This window comes from Ischnura elegans, chromosome 5, assembly GCF_921293095.1.
Source record: "Ischnura elegans chromosome 5, ioIscEleg1.1, whole genome shotgun sequence".
Classification (NCBI taxonomy): domain Eukaryota; kingdom Metazoa; phylum Arthropoda; class Insecta; order Odonata; family Coenagrionidae; genus Ischnura; species Ischnura elegans.
Genome location: NC_060250.1, coordinates 79225894 through 79242099, shown reverse-complemented (window position 1 = coordinate 79242099; position 16206 = coordinate 79225894). Strand labels below are relative to the sequence as shown.

At 36.9% G+C, this 16206-nt stretch overlaps 2 protein-coding genes across 2 annotated transcripts in view; one reads left to right on the top strand and one right to left on the bottom strand.

Moving 5' to 3' along the window:
- Positions 1 to 16206, top strand: part of LOC124159105 (DNA ligase 3) — a 203857-nt gene that overhangs the window by 168444 nt on the left and 19207 nt on the right. The window contains exons 20-21 of the mRNA XM_046534655.1: positions 1140 to 1271; positions 1361 to 1477. Coding sequence (XP_046390611.1) covers positions 1140 to 1271; positions 1361 to 1477 — 249 coding nt within the window. The remainder of the gene's footprint in view (positions 1 to 1139; positions 1272 to 1360; positions 1478 to 16206) is intronic.
- LOC124159106 (opsin, blue-sensitive-like) lies at positions 5556 to 14318 on the bottom strand. Its single transcript, XM_046534656.1, has 9 exons — positions 14195 to 14318; positions 13302 to 13367; positions 12039 to 12257; positions 10795 to 11010; positions 10174 to 10304; positions 9259 to 9431; positions 8374 to 8528; positions 7624 to 7725; positions 5556 to 5838 (listed from the first exon to the last, which is right to left on the bottom strand). Exons 2-9 carry the CDS (start codon positions 13343 to 13345, stop codon positions 5724 to 5726), a joined length of 1155 nt encoding a protein of 384 aa, XP_046390612.1. The 5' UTR covers positions 13346 to 13367; positions 14195 to 14318; the 3' UTR covers positions 5556 to 5723.

Genomic DNA, 16206 nt, shown 5'->3' with positions numbered 1-16206 from the left:
TGCGAGAGCATCTTTGGAGCTTGGAAAATGTTCCTTAGCGATCCGAACCCACTTTGCAGTTCTTATGCTGCCGCTTTGGAGTGCAGTGTTGTGCTCCTGGCCAAAAGCATAAGGGTACCACGAGGCCTCAGTTAATTACAAAATTGCTTATGAAACTCCTTGTTTCACCATAATAGTTGATTGATGAGGTTGAAATTGACCTCCAGATATTACTGTACTTGACGGTGCATGAAATGCACCTTTTTCCCAAAATAATTGCTCAAAAAAATCACCTGCATCTTATGTGTGAAGGCTTAACCTTGCTATTCAATACTGAGTCCATTGTACATATTTACTATTATACATTTTTTATTCAGTTGATTAATGTTTTAGTTGTTATTGTTATCATTTAGCACATTGCTATTATGTGATGTCATTTAAAATTTATTTATTTTGATATATATTACTATTTTTTTCCTCATTTCTGCGATATTGAATGAATGGGAGCGAGAGATCGAATAAGCTTGATATATTTATACGTTACATTATTGTCTCACTTTGATTTATAGGATTGTATAATATCTAAGAGGAACTAACTTAAGCTGTTGGGGTGCAGCGCCTTCGTGTGGACTTTTTTTCTAGTGCATACTGAAATGAGGGTGCATCTTATATGCCGTCAAATACTGAACATCAATTTTCTTATATTTCTTGGTTTCCAAGATGTCTTACGTTACAGATTTCACATTACAGTGAGTAATTATTAATGGGCCCTGCCCTAGCACCATGTGGTTCTGAATGTTCAAATTTGATAATAGTCACTTTGGGTTGCCATATACATTTGGTATTATGGAAATCTTTGTCGCCTCCCCCAAACTGAAATGCTAAGTTATCGTCATGCTCTCTGCTCCTATCTGGAGGACTTGATGAAAATTTTCAGCTCTGTAGTTAAGTGGTAGATCTTGGTGAATGCCTTCAGTGCTCCAGGGTAGAGCAATTAACATGGGGAACACTCTGCTCTGGTTTGATTCCCTATTTGTAATGCACATTACGCATTTATTTCGTAGCCGAGCAGGTACCCATTATATTTGCATGTGTAAATAGCTTAGTATGTTTTGAAATGAAGAGTGAAAGTCCTTACTACTTGAAAATGTCATTTTCAGGAACATATTGAAAGTTCTGATTCCGAAGGGTATTTACCACGTAAAAAGGGTAAAAGCAGTGAATCAGAAGAAGAGAAGATGGATAAAAATTTGCAAGAAGAGAAGGGGAAAGAGAAAGAGAAGAAGCATAAAGTAAGTTGAAGGATGAATTTCTTACTGGATTTTGTTTAAGCATCACAAACTGCTGTTTTAAAAATAAATTTATTTATTGTATGTTGCAGAGGGATCCTGAAGAGAGAGCATTATCAGAGGACCAAATTTCAGGGAAAGAAAGAAGTGATTCAGAAGGAGAGGTTGAAGGGAAGAAAAAGCAAAAGAAAAAGGAAAGCAAGAGCAAGGTAAGTGGCTGTTGGATGTGCAGGGTCTAGCACAAAGGACAGACAGTTTTTCAAATATGTATCACAATATCGGTACATTTTACTGAAAAACAAATTTATTAAATAAATTGAGTTCACAATGAAATCCCATTTGTCACAATGAAGTGTGGAAAATCACATCAGTCATGTGGTGATCGTTTTTGACTATGCATTACTGCAGGCATTCTTGAAAGTTCGCATAGACTTTCTCCAGCTTCGTTCTCTCAACTTGGGTGACTTCCACACGATTTGTCTCCTTCAACTTGTCCAGAGTTTGGGGCTTGTGCTCATATACATGAGCCTTGAGGTTTCCCAATAGGAAAATATCACAGATAGATAAATCTGGGGACCGTGGAGGCCAATAAACATCACCAAACTGGAAATAAGGTGACCACGGAAGAGTTAGTGAATAACGTTCATCATTTCTCTTGCTGTGTGGGTGGTAGCCCCATCCTGTTGGAACCACACACGTCGGAATGGAACACTTCATCATCGTATTTAAGGAGAAAAGAAGTTGGTGATCATTTCGGCATAGCGCTCCGAGTTCACTGTAACAGCATTGCTATTATCGCCTTCAAAGAAGTAAGGGCCATGCACATATTTCATTGAAGTGGTTCCATTGCAAATAGGCCTATGTGCCGTTGCAAAACTGACTCTGGAAACTCATTTAACTTGCATTGCACCCACACTGCAGTGCAACACTTAATCTGCTGAAAATAAGGTCCAGAGTATACTCAGTACTGGAATGCATACTCAGTATTCAATCTTAGTTTGTCTTTTATGTATTCTTTGTGGTCAATTTTTAATTATTTGCAACCAATTCACGGAATAGAGAACATCAGCATGGATGCCACTGCATGCTGAAAAAACATGTTGGGATGCCTCCACCATCGAATTTTTACTGCTGGTACACAGGTCTGCTTGTGAATATAACATATACCATTTTATTTTTATGAAGACTGTGAGCTTGAGTTAATCTGTGGATGTAAGCTAATTGAAAACATTTTTGATAGTGTTACGATGCAATGTGAAAGAGTCAGAATGAAACTTTGTGTTGATGTTATGAGCTGTGTAGGTCCTCTTTTAATGCTATAATTACATGGTGACCATTATTCTTTCCATGTATGAAGAAATTTGGTGAATTTTATTCTATCTAGAAAGGGGTGCAATATCCGGGATAATAAAAAGTCTATGGTTCTAATCAGTAATTCAATCAATTAACCATCACCATAAAAATTTGTTTGGTGCTTAATTATTCTTAATTTGTGGTAGGGTTTATATTTTCATGCTGCCTTTTCATATGCCATCTCTAGAAATGACAATTCTCTAATATCTACATACGTACATATGTTATGGTAAATTTAGAAAATTGTGAAAGTAGATTGCAAAATCCGGTCAAGTCATGGCATTCCCACTTTATTTTGCTGGGCCCTTTGGTGGTCCCATGAAAATTGTAATTAAGTGGAGCAACATGAAATTTCGTGAAACGTTAAATCCCGTAGGAAAAATTTTTTTAAATTAATGTTGGTTCCAAACTTTATCTTTGGTACATATCATACGCATCAGGTGTTAATTACTCCGCCAGTGCAGCTCTAGCGGTCATTGAAATACTCAAGTCTTGCTGTGGCAACAAGGTTCTACTTCAAAGGAATTAATGTTATCCCTGTAACTGACACAAAAGTTGCTGCTAATCATATATGTCATGCATGAGACATACAGCATAGTCATATTCCCTATTCATTTTTTTTCTTTACACATTATTCGAACAAAGTTATCGTAATGCTGTGATGATTTACATGAATGTTTGATATTCAAGGTAGGACTCAAAAATATAACTGGAAGCAATTTTTTTTAAATTCAAAATTTAATTTTTTGTCATGCAAACGTTAGTCACCTTTGAAGTACTCTCCATTTATGCTGATACATAGGTTAAAACTTTTTTTCCACTACGCAAAACACCTTTGGTACTCTTCTTTTCCGATGCCTGCAGCGCCACCTTTGATTTTCACCTCCATAATATGACCAAAACATTTCCCTTTCATCACCATTTTCATCCAGTTTAACGGAAGGAACTCAAAAGTTGCGAGATCTGGTGAGTAGGGTGGGTGAGGAAGCAATATCATGCAATTTTTACCAAAAATACAAGTTGCGGCAAGCAGCAACACATGCAGATTTTGATCAGGGGGCAACAAGCGGGGGATGAATTTCACCGCAATTCGTCTCAATTGCTTATCTGCAGCTAAAATTTGCTGTATGGAACTCCACGAATGACCTGTTTGTTCAGCGAGTCCGTCCGTCAATAGTACGCCTCTTATCGTTGCACACAAGGTTAATAGAAGAGTTTCTTTCCACATTTTGATCAGTTCTGGACCTGGAAGGCCGGTCTGGACGTTTAATGTCTTCGATCAACATGTTGCCACGTTTTAATTGCAAAATACCACTTGTGAACTCGAGTTATTTTTAAAGGTTGTTCCTTATAAGGTGTAGACAACATAATAATTGTGTCCGAGTCAATTTTACCGAGCAGAGAGAAAAATTTCAATGCTGCACAGCGTTCTCGAATATCAGCCATTTCAAAAATCGAAGAGGTCAAAAAACCCTTCGAATGTAAATGTCACAGTGGCTTGTTGCAACCCTCTATATCCACGCCGTCTTGCATACTGACTCAGAAATGATGAAATGACACCCATCTAGTGGGAGAACCCCAAAATACCTATAAGAGCGATGCGCGCAGTGATTTCCGTGGGGTTATTTTTGTGTCCCACCTCGTACAGTGAAACCTCTCATTAATGGAATTCAAAGAACAGAAATTTTGTGGTTTTGTTTATGGGAAAGTCATTCCCCAGAAGTGATTTTCCTGTTGCATCATCTCAGATGCATGCAAGCTTGCATGGGTTATCTTCATTTTACCTTCATGTATTTCAAAACCTTGGGAAAACAGTGTTAAATCCTGCAACTGCAATGAGAATTGTGGGAAAAGGATTACATTTAGGATGCCCCAGTTTGTTTTATGCCACTATTTCGCATGCTTTTTAATTTCTTTTAAAAAATGTATGCTGTGTGGCGTTGAGAACAAAGCAATCCATATATTCTCTATATTTGAAGTAGTGTAAATGCACTCATGAGGATCACACTAAAATGTTATGAAATGCATTGGATGCCATGAAGCTGACCATTCCCAACTTCAGGATATCCATTCTTGCTTGTTCCTACATGAAGGCCTTGTAATGGGGATCATCCTCGTGTATGCCCAAAAGAGTTGAAGACTGCTTGAACTAGGTCCTCATTGGCATTAGTAATGAGGAATTTTTGGTTAGGCCCCTGGGATACAGTGATAACAATTTCTTACTGTTAGGCAGGAATTTTCTACTGTGTTGACGGTTGAATATTGTAATTTTATGTGACTTCCATCATTCCGACTGACGACGAATGTGGCATGAAGAAGACAGAACAAAATCATCTCCACTTCACACCACATTCAGACATTGCCGCAAATATTTTAAAGTGACTGACTGGGAATAAAGCACAAAGTTCAAACGAAGTCTTGATCGTTGAGTTTATGTAGACTTTCGTCACTTCAGCATGATCGTTTTTTATTTTTGAGAATTTATCCAAGACATAGGCAAAGGCAAAAATTTCTCCTTAGTTTTGAGATGACATTAAAATGAACTATGACAATGGAACAAGAGTTAATGCTGAATTCATATTCTAGAGTATCAAGGATGGCAACTGTTGGCTTTCACATTTGAGTGCATACATTTTACTTTTCTATGATTTAAAGAGAATGGCAGCGAGTCAAAAAAATGCTTCTTTTAGTACAACAACTTATCTTTGCGTGGGTTATACCTTTCTCGCTTCTTCCATTGCTGATTACTTGGCTTCCTTAGTTACAAAACCTTCACAACATGAAATTTTTGATGAGTTTTGTTTGCAATTTTACCGGCAATAATTCCTCAAAATAAGTTCATTTCATTGGAGTTGGGCAGGATCATGTACCTTGCTCTTAGAATAATGGGAATATCATTTCTGAGGTTTCTTGTGTAAAATAACATGTCACACATTCAGGATATTGCTGGTACTTTATTCCATTTTCAGGTGTCAGGCAAGTTACAGTTAGTTTTTTATTCATATGGCCATGAAGAGTTTTCCAGGTGAGCATTGAGTCTGTTTAACAAAAATTTTCACCTGGCCAGTCAGGTTATTGTTTTTTTTTCTACCTTGAAATGGTTTATGCTGGCTCAGACTTGACTTCAGTTCCCTCAGATGCCATAGACTTGTTGTCTGACTTGTCCTTCTCTGGTCCAAAGATACACAGCCATGGAACCTTCTTTTGGATTTCCGTCCTGGAAATAATGAGTAAACATATTTATAGGATGGTCACTCTAATGGAAAACCTGGAGAGTCCTGGAGTTGTGGAGAAACTGGAAAAAAATATTTTTGCATTGAAAGTTGCATATTAAAACTTATTTAATATCATAATTTTGCTTACTCAGTTGTAGATTTTGTCTTCAACTCCACGTAAGCACATTGACATTGTCAATTACAATGGATATTTTGTGAAATAGCATACTCTGGAAAATGTGTTATCTATTAGTCTGAAAGCAATGGAAAATTTATGGAATTTCAACTGGACTTCAAGTGGCCACCCTGATTTTGCGATATCCACCCTGTGTAATCCACGAAAGAGGATATAAAATATGACTTTTGGATTCACTGCATACAGCCAGATGACATTTGCAAATCTCCCAGCTCCCCATTTCTCTCACAGACCTTTTCATGACAGTGAATACCTTTGATGCGCTGATTCCTTCAATAGCATTGCTTGAATTGAAACTGTGAGTTTATTTGTAGCAAGTGAAACTTAATTCAAGGTGTCTAGCATTCCTAGAAATGTGGGAATTTTATCAAACTGGGTAAAAGGGAGAAAAATTCTGGTGTCCCGAAAAATCACCTTTCAAAGTATCGACTGCTTTACGAAGCAGCTCCCACTACTAAGACCGGGAAACATTTTCATTCAAAACCGTGTGAAAATCTTCAATTTTTTAAAACAGAGGTATGCCATATTTCAGAGTGTAGCCATAGTTTTAATTTACTTATAAGTCAATGTAACTTTGAAAAGAAAAAATTGTTGCATTGCATTTGGAAGCAAATGGTGTTGTTCTGGAGATGGAATGGATGTAAAGAGTCAGGAATGTTCTGTAAGTAATAGATAAGACCAGAGAATCATCCTATTCCTCAACCTCAAAATTTTTGTGTTTGCCTCTCTTATACAAAAGCATAGGAGAGGATATGTAATTCCTGCACTAATTAAGTGAATTGCTGGGCAATTGTAGTAGATTGATAGGGTTGTACGCGATTCCATGATGTTGAATTCATTCAATAAATTTTCAATTGAACAAATTATCGAACCACAGGCCTTCAAGTTAGCTCATAAATTTTATATCCTTTTTAGTCTGGAAATTTATAATATGAGCCTTGGAAAATCCTCGAAGTTCTTATTCATCTGTGGAATCTATGCTTAAGTTCCATAAACATTTTTTAATTGTAGAAAAGACTAGATATCTTCAGTTTACTTATCGTCAGTTCTTTATGGTATATGTATCACTTACACAGGATGTTAAAAGGGTGCCACTACAATCCAATTTGTAGTCATTTTTGTTACTTTTCATTATGACAGTCATTTTCTGGAATCGGAAGAAAGAAGGTTTCCAACAGTTTTTGAGATTTGAGTGTTACATTTTTCAGATTTCTCTCAGGAAAAGGCCAACAGAAATTTCTACTCAGGACTTTGACTGGGTACAATAGCTCCTCATCATTTCAGAATTGGAAGTTTTAGATGCCAGGATTCGTGGTTTGTTTGATATCCGTTTTAATATGTTTAATTTGAACAAATATATAGTTCTCATACCCTGAGGTAATGAGCATCCTATACATGTATCTCGCTATACCATTTTGTTTTCTTGTGTGTTTGTAGTGTTGAAGTCAGTAGTTGATGCATATACAAATTTGATGATCTGATTTCTCTACTGATAAATTTGCCAATACTTCTTGATATTTTACGTCAGTTTTAATTAACTACTCATGCAATTTGGTGAACCTTCTTCTTTGGTGATTTTACTATCACTCACCTGAATCGTGGATGGTTGATGGCGTAAATCCATGGGTCAATGCATGCCACAGTTTTGCATGCAATTGCTGGAAACATGCTGAAGGTTGGAGTCATCATGGTTCTGTCCAGGAATGCAAACAGAGATTTAAAAAAGAAGTGATTAGTTCGTGCATAATCACGTATGCTCCGAAAATAATTTTTTTAGCTCATCTCAGTTGGCTGGGGTTACTATCGATTTTGCAATGGTTTTGCTGACAAGGTTATATTGACTCATAATTTCTCAATTCTTTCAATTTCCAATTTTTTTTGTTATGCAACATAATTTGGAAGCTCAGTTATTCTGCAGTGAGAGTTTTAAATTGGTTTCTACTAATGCTTGCTGCACATTTTGAATGAATGAAATTTAAGCTTTGTTTTTCCACATAATTTTTATTAAAACATGACCATGGTTTTGACGGTCAATGTCATCTTCTGGTACCAGGACAGACCAGAAGAAAAAATTTTGGAAAATCCTTTGTGGAAAAACAAAGTTTAAATTTCATTCATCCAAAATGTTCAGCAAATTACACTAAGTATTGACGGAAACCACCAACTTCTTTAATGCTTGCTGCCACTCTACGAGGTTATATAAAGGGAAAAATTTTGAACTGTTACTTTTATTGAATGTTTAATGGCAGTTATGTTGGGGTGCCCGTCAGGAATGAGATGAGATCCTTACAACCAACTTTGCCGGTTGATAGGTTTTACTATTGGGTGTATTGCCACTCACTTTTCTCCAAAGCAGCCGATAAGGGCCACTAGGGCATAGGGTGTCCATGCACAAATGTAGAGGAACACAATGGAAATGGCAACTTTGGCAATGCGAATCTCAGCTGATTTCTCATTATCCCCTTGTGATAATGACTTGACGTTCATTCTTTTAGCCTGAAAGATGAAAATTCACATTCTTGATTTGTAAGAAATTCACAAATTTTTAATGATTAGAAGGTGTAATTTTACATAAAAAGCAGTCATATAACGGAGTCTGCACAAACTTGAGTAAGTAAAACACGAGCCATTTGGGAAACGCATAATGGAGGACAACTGTCGCAGCAGCAAAAAATTTCAGGAAGAGAATTTGTGTGGCATGAGGGGGCTGTAATGAATGAGAAAGGTTTGATGAGATGACTGTTGTGTACGAAAGAAAAGAAGAGGCCGGTTAGTAGTCTCATATGGGCTGTACTGCTTTGAAGGGTGAAAATGTGGATGCTGGTTAAGGAGGATGATAATATCTTGGAGGCTAGTTTGAGATGTGGTTACGGTGGAGAATGGAGAAGGTGAAATAGATGGATAGGAAAGGGAATGAGGAATCCGTGGATGTGATAGGGAAAAGAGGAAACTTTTACATGGGATAAAGAGGAGACAAGAGGGTTTTGATAAATTATGTCAAATTATAAAATAGAGGGGAGGGTTGGTGCAGGAAACCGTAATAGAAAGGAGGATGGTATAGGAATGAGGGGAAGGAAGAGAACAGAGTTGAGAAAGAGTGCAGACCTGACTGAGGAAGAAAATTAAATTTGAGAAGAGGTAACAATTCGGATAATTATGAAATGTGCCATATAAACTTACCTTAACTGGTTTAATTGTAATCATAAATATTGTAATGTTTCATTACCTGCTCCTTCAGCATTTTTTCATGGTTTCGCACGTGTCCTAGTATCTTTGAATAGAATAGAGCGATCATTAGGAGTGGGAAGACATATGCCCACGCAAAGATAGTCATCACGAACAACTGGGTCGACTTTCCCTCTTTCATGTAGTCAAAGGAGCAGGTTGTCAGGTATCCCTCTGTCCAAATGAAAGGGAAACCGTGTTAGTTTGGGATACTGATGGCAAATTAGCTGAGGAATAGCTCACTACTTAGAAGAAATTTTTTCCAAATATTTGACATTCCGGCTATGATTCTTGAATACTTAAGATGAAGCTTGCATAAGTTACATCATTTTTAGTAAGCTTTGATGGCAATCAAAATAAATATAATGCTGTTGCAGGCTCTTGTTGTCAAACTGAGAGAAATAAAGCACCTTGTACTTTTCCTCTTGGTTTTGTTTATACATAGTTAAAAGCTGATCATTTTCAATGATAAAGCATTGTGTTCTAGGGTTCATTCCCTATATTAAAAGTAATACCTAACAAAGGTATTTGGAAAGTAAGAAGTGCTTGGTTTCACACAGTCTTAAAATTAATACTATATATTTGATTGACTTTGTGTGAGCTTTGTAGAAATGCCTCTAAATAGCAAAGAAAACACTTGTTTACGTATGGATCTTCTGTGTTAATTCTATGAATAATTATGGTAATCCAGTGAAATGTGTTAAGTTCATTGAGTATATGAAAGCAGTGTAACTAAATACTATTACATACCAGTGTTTCCTTTGTATACATATTTATTTATGGAGCAAAACAAAAATATAGTGCAAATTGATGCTCGTGCAGTGGTTTAGTTTTGGCCCGTAGTGAATCGCTACTTGCAGGGATGAAGCTAAGCTGGTCAACATTAATCTAAGCATGGCAAAGTTTTTATTTTCACCTGGAGCATATCTGCTCCACCATTCAAAAAATGGCAGGATTGAGAAGGGTGTGGCCCATAACCAAGTGAAGATGACGAGTCCGATTGCTGCTTTCATCCCCAGCCTTCCGTCTAGTGGAAAGGCAATCGTCCTGGATATGAAAGTAAAATTTGATACTGAAACTTGCCATGAATGAAACATTTTTATCCATCTTCAAATTAAATAGAACAATGTGAGGTTTTTCTCAACTCAGCCCTCTGTCCTGTGAGAAGGCAGTCATCTTGAATATAGAAGTAAAATTTGATGCAGTAACTATTTGCCATATCTTCTTGTTTAGGCCAAAATCTTGAGAATGTTATCCACAGTAATAATACAATTACATACATAATTGATGGGGAATTATTGGTGTAATGCACTCTTTATTTTTTTAAAGAGCACCAAAATATTGTGCAATTGCCTTTTAGGATATATTTGCAAATTTTTATGAAAATCTACTGTAATCATACTTTGACTTCAGATAGTTACATTTTCAAATAGTGATTGGTGCTCCTGAGGAATTACAAATTTTAAAAAGTTGCTGTAACTAAGGCTCATTACCTTTTCCTGTTACTAAACTCATATCTGTTTGTAAACATATTTACCTGTATCTATCAAATGCAATTGCTGCGTTGGTTATTGCCGCTCCCATTCCAGAATATGACCCAATCAAGCCGTATATGTCGCATCCAATCTTGCCAAATATTTGCCCCTCAACAGCAGAATTCAGTACAAACATGGGCAGCTTTGACATCATGAGAGTGTCGAAAATGGCCAGATTTACCACAAAGGCGTTTGATGGCGTCCGCAGACCCTTAGTCCTGGAATTGATGATACGAAATACCTTAAACAGTGTCTCAGAACTTGTGTGTGATTTCATTGTAAATTTATTAGAAGCATAGGGTTATAATGTTTAATGAAATACTGTGCTACAGTTTTGGAGAAGAAAGCACTCCGTATATTGCATTTCTGGCTCAAGGATTTTTGAATTAGATCCTCTGTTTGAATGATGTTACATATCACTGTACTTCGGATGAAAGTTTTTTTTTATAATGCTACTGTGAACTAATTTTTTTCATGATTGTACCTTAGTTGAGTTAACTTGATCAAAAACTCATTTTATTGCTGGGAGGTCGTAATTACCAAAACCTTGCATAGTTACAACAGTTTCATAGAGCAATGCATAATTAAATGATGTAGTGATCAAAGTCTACAGGTGCAATTTACCCTAGAAAAACTGTACCATGCTGTTAATTCAAGAATAAAACCCACCGGGCATGGATCCAGGGATTTAATCACCCTTTAGCTGGAATTTTCTTAAATTTAAATGTTTGATCATGACAATTCTTATTGAAAAATAATTTTCTTCTGATATTTAGCCAATTTTTCTATAACTTTCAATATCTTTATAAATTTAAATTATTGTATTGGGTTGGACCCCATGGATAACCTTTGTGGTAGCATTGTTTGGAAAAATTGTACTTCATTGCTTCCTCTTGTAATTTTATTGTTGCTCTTCATGATTTCATCATGAAGTGACATTTTCAAGATTTCATGAGATAACAGAACTCGTATGTTTAGGGCACTTATTTGCCTTTTTGTAGTGTTTTCTTTCCTAATAGAAGTCTCTTTTAAATTGTCACTCAGTGACTAAACCGTGACCAGCAACAATAAAATCACATGGCGGAACTGCATGATAGATATCATGGATAGATAGTTTATAGTTTTGAATAGTAGATATAGTGATAGATCTACCATTGGGCCCAACACAGTGTTTAATGATGCCACTTTATGTTTCTTATGAAGTTATATTGTAGCATTTGATTATGAGGCATCTTCGTACACTTACGTGAAAAATGTTACGATGACCAGCATGTTACCGGTCATCCCAACGACTAGAATGACAGCGTAAAGTAAGCCGAGGAGGAAATGCTGGTAGGCTGCTGGTGCTTGAAAGGTTGTCCAGTGAGGATGAATGTATGACATGTAGTCAGCATCAATGCTGGACCCAAGAAATGCATTCTCATCGCTGTCCAGCAAATTGTTTGATGATGGGGACAAGGCTCCTCTGAAATTAAAAGAAGGTCGTTTCACATTATGAGAAATTCATTGATCTTGCCAACTTTTTTTGTTATATTCCTAATATTTTAAAAATGAATGTTTAATTTATTATGCAGCCTTTACGGTTTTTAATGGTATTTAGTTACCTCTATAGCAACATTTGAATCATGAATGTGGTGAATGCCACTTCTATTTTATGATTTAATCAAGTGAAACATGTACTCATATTTCTTGTTTTTCATTTCTTCAGTAATATTACAAATAAGTTGTGATAGCACATTTTATTTTTAATGTTAAATCCTCAAGTTTCCTCTTCCTATCTCAATAAACATTTCCTATCCAATATTTAATCAATACTTTTGAATCAAGACTTCAGCATATCCATAAAATCATAACATCATTCTGAAACATTTTTTGTGATAATTTACTAGAAATTATCATTGAAATACATTTTGAACTGTTCCATATGCGAGTTTCTTGGGAGGTGGAATAAGTTTTAACAAATTGAAACTAAATATGTAGTTTCAAGACCTCCAATTTCACATGAATTTTTCTCATTTCAAGTCAGTTTCAGCCAAAACCCTCAGCACTAGCCACCCAATTTTGGCCAATGTTGGCTATTCATTGGCAGCCAATATTGTTGGCAATGAGATGAGAACCAATGAATATCTGATTTCTGAGGGATTATCCTCCCCCACAATCTTATTTGGGGGTGGGGGTAATGCCCTTTTGTGACTCTGGATATATATTATATTACATAGACAAATGAAAACAGGTGTGTCAGTACTCAAATAAGTGGACTTTGAATGTATATCTGAGAAAGCTATCTTGAAAAGGTGTGTGCTGAGGCTTAAATTATTTTAGTGAGCAATATGTTTGACTGTAATAAATATAATTGGGTAGCCCATACTGTGTTCTGTGGGGTAGACAATATTGGACCATTATGGGCTTTCATTGGTAGTCCATGGCCAATGAAAGTCCTAGTCTGCTCTATCCGCTTAACCACCAGCTAAACATTTCGATCTTCAAAGAAAATTTTAGTTTCACTTACCTCAGGAAAAGGGGGTGAGCTACGACAGAGTGGCTGAAATTCATGTTGATTCCTAAATTTTCTTTGCTGGAAAATAAAATAAATACAGGAAGGCTGATCAATGCACTTCAATTTCTGAAAAGTGATCGTTTTTCATGGCATGATGGAAGCTAATTAAAACAGGAGCCAAGGAGATATGAAAAGAAAGCATACGATAGTCATTAAGTAAGATGTGAGATTTTAAAAAAATGTGAATTATTTCCTTGGGTCGACAGAAACGAATGACGTTAGCGATCATTTTTAAAGGATTCTATGCGTTCCTGCTACCACCAAGAAAAATCTCTGATGATGATTCGACCAAAAAATCCAAAGCTCTACATTATTTTTGCATGTGCTAAATATTAGCACGGCGTGTTTTTTATGTATTGATTGAGTCCGAGATTGATGTATATTTATCGCATTTTAAGAAACCATTCAAGGGCAATACTAATTTCAGAATTAGCGAATGTAATGGTGAGAATTAAGATGCGAATCGTTTTTTTCCTCTCTATCTTAAGAGTTAACCTCAAGTGATTTGTTTCTGTTTCCTCTCGCGTACAATGGACTGACTCATTGTGATTACATTGATAATATTTTGTCGCGTTAATGCCGCGTCGACTCATTTTTGGACCCAAAGACGGGTGCTGGAATGCGGCCGTAAGGGTCGTCCACCAAAAATGAGTCGACGAGCCGGCATCAATCCGAAAAGCAATTTTCAATGTTAGGATTGTTGACTAGTGATGATGATTGAGTGATGCAAACGTCAGCGGATATAAAGATAATAAACTGGTGGCTGAATTAAATGAAATAAACCAGTTATTTTGCGGTATCTCAATCTTCATCGTGCAGAAGATTAGGCTCGACCATAAGCGTACCCTGAGAATAGGAGATGTGTCGTGTGGCTTTCCCTTTCGCAGTGCTATTAGTTCCTCTTCAGGCCCTCTTTTCGCGCTCGTCAGCTACCGACTGCGAGGTTGCGAACTAGACTGGCGACGGCTGTTCGTTTCCTCCCCTTTTTATACTCTCCGCAGTCCTCATTTCCCTATCCCATCTCTTCCCCCATTCCCCATCTGCACCTCTCCTATGCGTGCAAGGTAAACCATCGAGCGTACTCCTCCTCAGAGTCCCCCACATCCCCCTTCCATTCCAGGGTCTCCCTCAAAAGGGACCTCCCGTGAAATTTAATTTTGCATATCCACCTTCCCTCCAGCCGCGCAGTTTCATCGACAGAAAAAAAAATGTGATGATAAGTCCGAGTAACGCTGTGCTTGGCTCGTAATGGATGCGACAAATCAGTAGGTCTTCTTATTCCCCCGAAACCCTTCTTATTCACCGTTATCTCATCATCCTCATTTTATTTTTTTCCTGACTTTGAATCACGGTCAGTGGTAACATGCAAATCAAGTCACCTCTAGCTCTTCCGCCTCGCGTCGTGTGTTTGTCTAGTCGGAGGCGTGGTAAGAGAACGGTTAAAACAGACACCGCGCGTGGTGGAAATACTCCGGTATTTCTGGGTTCACATTGGCTAGGAGCTTCTACTCAGTTTGCGATGCCCTGTATCGGTATTTCGAGTCTGTGTCCGTGAAATGGGGCATAAAAGTGAACCTATCGAGCGCAATTTGTTCACGCTGTTAATAGGTTTCTATTCTCTCTAGGGAGGCTCCTCTCTCCCTATTAGCGGAGGCATATTTGGATAATTGGGTCCAATTACTCTTGAAAAAGAGTTTCCGCCATGACTTTTCGAAACAGATACTAAAGGCTACATGCACATCACTCCCGCTAGACCAGTCAATAATCGTGAAGTATTCTCGTTTAAAATTTAGTCCTGAAATTGCCAGTACATTTAGAGTCTTCCTTGTTTAACATTTGCCTGTATTTTAAGCATGAAATTTCAGGTCGGCATTTTCTGGAATGTGAAATTTTTAGAATTGAAGTACTGTAAGATCTTAACTTGGGTAACTTTGGCACACAATCTATAAAGATATTTTATATCTTCAAACAGATTTTTTCAATCGGCATATTGTCATAGTGATTACTGTTACCGTTAGTTGGCAGCACAAGCTAAAGATTCTCACTGTTTTCAGGGTTCTAAAATTATGTAAAAGTATGATGATGTAATGTGATGGGCAAAGTTACTTCTTGGAGTAATACTGACCCATCAGGAAGAGCAAGCATCAATACCATGAAATGTCATACGTGGAACAAGGTAACCCCAGTTTGGGTTTTCACTGGTCCAACTAAAAAAAAAATCAGAAGGGCATTTCTGTGCGATTGCTGCTGGCATTCGAGTAACAAATATTCATAACCCCAAAAAAAGGAGTATGGAAATTATTTATCATTATCCAGCATCAAATTTAATGAGTTAAACGTATTTTTTTTACGCACAAACAGTGAAGTCGGCCAAAGTGAAGGCCCCATCTTACGGAACATGTTAAATTTGAAAAGGGTTCACTCGGAATACCCGGAAACAAAATGATAGCGTGTTTTCAAAGAAAAACATGTAACGAACGAAGGAAAAATACGGCCGGTCGAGCGACAATGGTGCGTTCTGATGATTTTGTTTCGTTTATGTTTTATTCTCAATTACTGAAATTCCCTGTCATGTACGAATAAACTGGAAATTAAAACAATCCACATATTCTTAAATAACTCTTAGCATACCTATTCAAAGAGTGCCAGTTTCGTATAACTGGCGTCATTTGACTGTAGTTGTAGTATTTGTTTTAACTCATAAATGAGAAATAAGTACTTATTCTGTGGTGCCTGAATGGTATTCTCATCTTGATGCGTACGTTGCGACGACCTGTTACCAGTTTTTAATTAAGAAATTCGAATTCTAATGTCATTCAACATTTTATGTACGAATGTACTAATATGGCTACAAAAT

What these genes read in the sequence shown, in the direction of transcription:
- LOC124159106 (XM_046534656.1), bottom strand. Translation starts at nt 13,345, where the DNA reads ATGAATTTCAGCCACTCTGTCGTAGCTCACCCCCTTTTCCTGAG. An exon ending in GTCATCGTAACATTTTTCAC is followed by an intron (nt 11,011 to 12,038) that starts GTAAGTGTACGA and finishes CATCAATTCCAG; the next exon opens with GACTAAGGGTCTGCGGACGC. An exon ending in AAAAAATGCTGAAGGAGCAG is followed by an intron (nt 8,529 to 9,258) that starts GTAATGAAACAT and finishes TTCATCTTTCAG; the next exon opens with GCTAAAAGAATGAACGTCAA.